Source organism: Leuciscus leuciscus (assembly GCF_965113295.1).
Source record: "Leuciscus leuciscus genome assembly, chromosome: 3".
NCBI lineage: Eukaryota > Metazoa > Chordata > Actinopteri > Cypriniformes > Leuciscidae > Leuciscus > Leuciscus leuciscus.
The window spans coordinates 6,153,780-6,161,639 of record NC_138727.1 but is presented as its reverse complement, the minus strand read 5'-3'; the positions used below and the strand labels follow the sequence as shown (position 1 = coordinate 6,161,639).

Here is a 7,860-nt window from a genome sequence, read left to right as displayed (position 1 = left end):
GAATTGTTGGATAATATGTCACAGTTTTCTTTATTTTGCTATCCTCACTTATACAAATGACCTATAGTGTCCTGCACCCACTAGTATATAAAAAATTATATCTGGTGTCTATACTGCACAAATAATAAAAGTACTATTCTCTTCTGAACATGAGCACTGTGCATGAGTGAGATAGAGGAAAAATGAAATCCTCAAAGTATCCTTTAACAGTCTAAAAGGATGAGATTTTTTGAAATAAGAAACCGTGAAATGTTAGTTCATCAGGAAGGAATGGCTATGCACTCGACATTAATCTACGGCTGTGAAGGTCGACAGATCTGGCTTTGCTCCTGCTCTGCCCTTGACGACCCGTGTGGTCAGGTCTGTCCCCCTGCAGGGCGAATCAGGCAATGACTTCTGGACTGTGGTGGCAGAACATGAAATAAACATTGCCACACATTGCCTCATGTAGCCTAATTGTCCATTGCCCACATTGCCTCATATCACGATGACCATTGCACGTGGGCAAGACTGTGAACTTTGCATTAGTATCGCGTGCATGTCACCTTCCTAGAAACCTGAATTTGTACCATTTATCATAGTTTCATCATGTCATATGATATCTCGAAAGTTAATTGCATTTCAGGCTGTGTATTGCTAGAGAGGAAGGCCAGTCAAAATCCAAAAATAACATGCACTGTAGCTTTGTGTGAGTGTGCGTCTGAGTTACTGGCAACTGATGAGGTACACAAGTGTGTGTGTGTGTGTGTGTGAGAGAGAGAGAGAGAGGAGAGAGAGAGAGAGAGAGGAGAGAGAGAGAGAGAGAGAGAGAGAGAGAGAGAGAGAGAGAGAGAGAGAGAGAGAGAGAGAGCTGATGTCTGATTTACAAATGAATCATTGTTTTGAAACAGTTAAGCATCTGTACGTCACATGACTCTTAGAGAGAACATTAACAATTTGTCTTGTTAAAAAACTGATAAGTAAAAATAGGATTTCATTTAAAAAAAAAATTGGCAAAAATGCACCAGTTCTGTGCAAAAAAACATTTGAATCACTGAATCCTTCTGTATTTATTTAGCTACTACTATGTTAATAATAAAAAGAATAATAATATAGGCTGATAAAATGCCACGCGGGACCTCTGAGGTAACTTACGATGACCAATTCAATGGATCCGTTCATTGAAACGAACTGATTCGCTGAAATGAACCGAACTTTGAGAGAGAGAGAGAGAGAGAGAGAGATGTTCTCTAATCAGTGACAGAGGGGAGGCGGGCCAAGAAAGCTCAGTGTAATGCGATAGCTGCGCCGCTCAGAAATGCTATTACACACATACTCACTCGCGCTCTCGAGCACATACATCCACACGCGCTGCTGCCACAGCTCTGCGCGAGCACACCAGTGCGCTTCAACACGCTTCTGTGCGCAACACCAATCCCACTCCTGTCTGCCAGTTTGGACAAAACTTGGTGCCTCCTGAGTGTGATCGAACGAGTTACGAGAGCAAGAAGATATCAGAACACTTAAGCTGTGTCCGGAGGGCAGCGTGTTTTAAGCAGACGATTAAGGGACAAATCCCTGCGGAAACCTCTATCAACCCATCGGAGACCAATAAGGCAATGGAGCGCCATAACGCACGCAAATCCGTGACTGCTTTATAACGGAATACAGCTGAAGACCTCTGATTTATTTTAAAACAGGCTGTTTTATGACAAGGCATGACTTTTTATCAACACATGACATAGATCATGTCATGCACAGTTTGCATTTGCTGTGCGCAATGGGCTCAACAGAACTGCATTTGAATAGGACATTCTGAGCATTATAAAGACAAAAAGGCTTATTTTGTTTTCTTTTCTTAGTCTGAATTATCGACATTTATTCCCTGAAGAAGATCACTAGTTGAACACAGGTCACTTCTTCAAGGCAGCACATTTTGGAAAGATGGATTTCTGGATATCTCACCAAGGGATTGCATTTATCTTTTGCTTCGTTCTGAAAGTCAGCGCAAAAGAAAGTAAGTTTGTCTTTTTCTTTTTTCTTTAACTTTCATAACGGTATCTGTGTGTCTAAATTCCCATCCTGTGAGGCTATCCGCAAATGGCAAACAGATTTCTCTCCTGGCGAAGCGAACGTGTGTTTCTGCTGTCCGGGCAAACCATGCTGAGAAAAAGGAGAGCTTCTGGTTTTATTTAGTGAAGACTTAGAACAGCTTTATATCTAACAAAGGGCAAATGAATGGTACAGATCATTTGAGCCATGCAGACCTGCCTTCCCTCGCACTGTTTACTGATATCCTTAAAATAAACGTTTTGCCTGAGACATTACCTATTTTTTTCACAATATTCATGTCTAAAGATGAAACCGAGACGGACTTAGGAAGCTGGACAACTTAGACTTCCAGAGCAAACTGGCCGGTAATTAGTTCATTTATATTCCTAAAAAGTAAGTTTGACTAAAAAACTTAAAATAAAGGCTTTTAGAGCCTGATGTAATGATTTTTTTTTTTTTTTTAGTTTCCCAAATATATCATAATGCAGCTCTAAATACCGTAATATATTCAATAAAGAACCAAATAGCAAATGGGTATTTAGCCTATATTGCAACAAAGAACGATATAAATATATTTTTTTAACAGGGAAAAGCAGAAATCACAAAGTGAAATCTAGCCATGTTCACTGCAACCTAATATATCAGTATACGTCGCGTTACGAGTTTGGCGTAAGTGATTTTGTGTATTCAACTGTTATGTGAAGTTTTTGCGCTTCTTTATATGGTAGCTTAGCTATATAGTCTATAGGAGTAAGCTATAGTATGAAATGAGTAAGTTTACGCTATTCATGTTCCATGATATTTACGGTATTCCGAAGTAGGCTACTTCAAAATATAGCCTAACCAGTGTTTTAAAAGGCAGTGCCATATAGTTTTGTCACTAAACTATTCAGTCCCGTTATGGTGGCAAATGCAAATATTCGCCATCGTAACGACGAGAAAACGACAAAACTATCTTTAAGGCACAAATATAATCATTATTACGAGCTAGTGTGTCTTGGTTTTATCAATGCTAAAAATATATATTTTAGGTTTGCGCGAGAAGAACATCAGCAGATGAAATTTACTTTAATTAAAAGGGTCTTTGTATATTTGGTTCCTCACCGTTGAATAGAGTCGTTGAGGACGTTTTGAAACGGTCATGTTGGTCTTCATAGGGCTTTCACTGGAAAACAGAGTCAAGGCGCGAGCGGACTTCAGCACGCGCGTACAAAACATGTAGCCAATCGCGCATTTGTTCATTACGATGTGTTTCGCCCATTTCTCCCGGAATAGCAAGACAATGGTTCATTAGAACCTGTTAAATAAGCAGAAGTGATAAGTCCGCAACAACACAATGCCGTCCAAGTTTTCTTGGGAGATGTCAACAATGCATCGTTAATTTTAACGTTAACTGCTACTAAAAGAGAAATTAAGCATTTGATTAGGCTAATTGGTCTTTTGACTCAAAACCTTATGAGATACTGTGACAATATACATCTTAGTGATGTTTTGTGTAAGTGGGCACTACCATACAACGACCTATTAAACTGTCATCTGCCCTAGTCATCTCAAAGAATATGCTGTAGCCTATTTACAGTGCAACACTTGCAGTTTTAGGCCAACAGGTAAAAATAAATAAATAAATGAAGCAGCTTAATAAGTGAAAGGTCTTCAAATAAAGGAAAGCTGCAGATGAATGAAGCCATAGAGTCTTACTTTGAATATGAATGAGATTGTGGCTTGACTTGGACTCTCCACCAATGTTGCATTATTGCTCTTAATAGCTTTACAAACTTTCACTCAAAAGCAGCTGGCTTATGGCATTGCAAATGCTATTTCTACGAAGGAATAACCTCTTTAAAGTGTCTGATGCTTTAGAAATGAAGCTCATAAATTGCAGTAGTGTGAAGAGCAGTTGAATAGAGAAGGCGTTTTACAATGTTGTTTATTTTCTGCAATTACTTGAAACAATTTGATAATTATGTTCATATTTATTTGGGGGGAAATTCATGTAAACAGTTTTGATTCGTGAGCTTATTTCTTCTGCAGACAATGGCAATATTTCAAGGTCAGGGGTTAAAAAAACCATTTGGACCAATGCCTGAAACTGCACACATGCATCGGTCTCACAGGTACATCTGAAACGCCCCCTCCCAGAGATGCACCGACTGCAACAAGCGCAACACAATACGCTGAATTATGGACAACAAAGACACAGCATCTCTTGTTTTGAGGTCCATGCCTTTAGGGGCCCTTCTCAGTTTCTGTCCTGGCCAAAAAATGGCACGTTGACCCACATAGAATGATATCAGACAGTCCATATGTTAACAGTGTCTTAGCAATGGCTTGTTTTCTTTTATGATCAAAAGCACTATTTTCACTTGCCTCTCATTTGTACCTCCCAACCACACCTCTTATTTACATCTAGTCAAACACTGCCCTCAAATCTGGAACCTTTACTAAGAGTCCTTCCAGGGAGTTTACCTCATGTTTACCCTAGACTTTTCTTGAAAAGTCTTGTTTAAAAGGGAAAAGGGTTCAGGAGGATTGCATTGATGCATTTTTCAGTGTATTTTAAGTTTTAGGAGTTTAGCTGATCTTTTTAGAGGGAGGAAAGTGGCAGAGAGCATATTAAACTGCATTTTTACTCTTATGAGTGATGTTTTTTCATGCAAAACTTGCTGCCATGATGCTAGGGTGTAATGGGTGTTTGCTATATGTTTTTGCTTGGATATTTTTGGTAGTCACTTAAAGGACAAGTTCGGTATTTTACACTTAAAGCCCTGTTTACAGATCGTATCTGATGAAATAGAACGGTTAAGATTAAAATTTGGACACATGCTGCTGTCTCGAGAATTTTAGGTTTATTTCGCTTCCCCCCACCACCCCCACAATGGTTGTCTATATGCACTGGAAGATTCCGTCCTAAAAACACATTAAACTTTCGTTTACAAAGACGTGAAACTCACCGAGTGGTCAGGGGTGTTCACTGATATGTTCCATCAAAAATTGCTGAAAAAGATGCATTCCAACAGGTTTTATCGTAGTTTTTGTCCAACTCCATTGACTTAATAGGACGTGCTGTGAGACCGCAGCACCTTTACGGTATTACTCCGCCGCTTCTTCTTCTGCTTCTTCTGTGTATTCAATGAAATGCCCGTGGTTTGCTTGCAATTGGCAAAGGTGCATTATCGCCACCAACTGGGCTGGAGTGTCTATTATTCAAGCTCTCAACGGAAGAATCACGGGTGTGACGCGTTTGGCAAAATAGGTCCACAAAAGCGAAATAAACGTAAAATTCTCGGGACAGGAGCATGTGTCCAAATTTTAATCTTAACCGTTCTATTTCATCAGATACGATCTGTAAACAGGGCTTTAAGTGTAAAATACCGAACTTGTCCTTTAAGAAAAAGAGCCAACCTCCAAGTCTCTATGATATTCAGGTACTTCTATGGGATGTTTTTGCCAATTTGATCACACTCCGGGCAAACATCCCAAATCTGATGTCTTAGAAAAGTAATGGCATTCTCCAAGTTGCACAGTTTGAGGTAGCGCAAACAGTGCAATTTTAACCAAAGTAACATTTTTAGGGTTAAGGGTTTATTTAAATCAATTCTTAGCATTAGTGATAGTGATATTCACCCTACTGTATGTTAGCAGCTTTCCTTTACCTCTAGGACAGCTTTTTTATGTCCACTGTTTAGCTTGACACACCTGATTAAAGGATGAAAAGACACATATAAATACTTCATGTGAACAAACAAAACACTTAGTTCTCCCCAGCGTTCCTGCAAATAGACTGAAAGATGCACGCACGCATCTACTCACACGTACACACATCGTCTTTTCATCTGCAACACCCAAAGTGGTTGTGTATGCTGTTTCATCCTATTTTTCTGGTGTTCATGAATAGAAGAGGTACTAATCTATGCAGAAGCTAGCAGTCTCAGCTCGGAAAAGAAGGTCAAAAATTTGCATTTGGGGCCAGGAAACCACGACCGGATCAATCCCTGCAGAGGCAGTGGGTGCTGAGAATTCCCTGGATTGCTTGAATTGAGGAGGAATTAAAAATATAGCATAAATAATTGAAATGGCCCCTCCTAGTTAGTGTCATTTTGAGCTTTTAGTGGAGCATGCATGTGGGTGTAAGAGGGAAGACAGAGAACGTGACACATTGATGTTTGTAAATTAGGACACCGCAGAAGTTTTGGTGAACAGTAACTGTAAAATTCATGATGCATGATCAGATGTTCACCGGGAATTGGTGACTGGAGTGTATTATAAAATCTGTACAATCTGAGCCTTTGTAAAATAGCGGATGCATGTACACATGTGACCACACATCATTGGGATTCCATGATAATTTAGCAATTGTTGTTCTTTGTTTCTTAGAAACAGCCTAAAGTTGGTCTAAAAAAAACTGTATTAGTTGCTTATTATGATTACTTTTATTACATGTAATTATTTATTGAATGTGGATGTATTTTACACTATTTATTTCTGGGATAATTGTTGGTCTTGTGGTTTACAGTGCTGTTTATAAAGTGCTGTAGCTCTTCTAAAGAATATAGAAGGTTTAAAGTGATGTAGAGAATGTGGAATCTGTTCCAAAAAGTGAAGTCAGGAAGTTTCAGCAATGAAAATGAAAAAGGGAATGTTCTTTAAAGGGATTTCTCTCAAAAATGAAAATTCTGTCATCATTTACTCACCTTCATGTTTTTACAAGCCTATATGAAAAAAGCAGACCATAAAAATACAATGAAAAAGGCCAATAATACTTTAGTCCGTTAGATTTCATGTCATTTGAAGCCATATGAAAGCTGTGTGTGAAGAATAGAATGAAATTTCATTCGTATGGACTCTTTTGGTAGCAATGAAACTTGTGAGAAAGAGAACGAGAAAGAGTGCGAGTGAGCAAGAGAAAGAGAGAGCTTTGGTAAGGATGAATGGATCGGTGCTGATTTCCTCACCGCGGGTGACAGCACTTTTTAATTAAGGTGCGAATGGAAGGATGGAAAGAGAAACAGAGAGAAAAAGAGAGGGAGAGCAAGATGGAGATATATCATGGCCTCTCTACATGGATGCAACTTATCGCAGCGGTGACAGCTCAGCACAGCGATGATTCCATTAATAGAAATTAATACCAGCAGAGATGAACAAAAAAACATCTGGGCACGCACACACACACACACACACACACACACACACACACACACACACACACACACACACACACACACACACACACACACACACACACACACACACACACACACACACACACACACACACACACACACACACACACATAGCGATTTGTATTTAGGGAGCTGTTCCCTAAAAAAGGAGGTCCTTATTTGTTTTTCTGCATTTTGACTCTTTTAAATGCATCAACTAGAACCTCATTTTATTAAAGGGTTAGACTAAAAAACAAGAAAAATCAATCAATTATTATTATCTTTGTCGTTCAAAACATGTTGGTCTTTCAGACTGAAAATGAGTCATTATTTACTATTAATCCTTTCCTCTAGTGATCCATAACTACTGCAACTGGATCACCGAGTCAGTGAATTGAACCTGAGAACTGAATCAGTTCGATCTGTGAGCAACATTTTCAGACCGGTGTTGTAAACTGGATTAATTGAAAAGATATGACTCAAAAGAAGGATTTGTTCACAAATCGGACATGGCTACGCCTCTCTCGGATTGATTAAGTTTGAACTTTGTGAGAGAAGTGGCGATGCGCATCATGAACAAACCATTCAGTCAGATGTCAGATCTTTTGAATGAATCGGTTAACAGGTCTGAAATCTTTACAAAGACTCACTAAGCCAGTGATCCTGTCAC

The 7,860-nt window shown here is 39.1% G+C and overlaps 1 protein-coding gene and 1 long non-coding RNA gene across 5 annotated transcripts in view; both read left to right on the top strand.

Moving 5' to 3' along the window:
* The first annotated feature begins 1,298 nt into the window (after positions 1–1,298).
* Positions 1,299–7,860, top strand: part of nrp2a (neuropilin 2a) — a 71,672-nt gene continuing 65,110 nt past the window's right edge. For 3 of the 4 annotated variants that reach the window (XR_014204321.1, XM_082163784.1, XM_082163783.1), the window contains exon 1: positions 1,300–1,996. Coding sequence is in view for 3 of the 4 variants with exons in the window: in XM_082163784.1 (XP_082019910.1) it covers positions 1,924–1,996 (73 nt within the window). In the remaining variant the exon portion in view is untranslated. Of the gene's footprint in view, positions 1,997–7,860 lie in introns of all 4 variants that reach the window. The other variant, XM_082163785.1, reaches the window with a different exon arrangement.
* LOC309494590 lies at positions 5,417–7,322 on the top strand. Its single transcript, XR_014204390.1, has 2 exons — positions 5,417–6,470; positions 6,567–7,322. It is a non-coding gene; the product is annotated as an uncharacterized lncRNA (long non-coding RNA).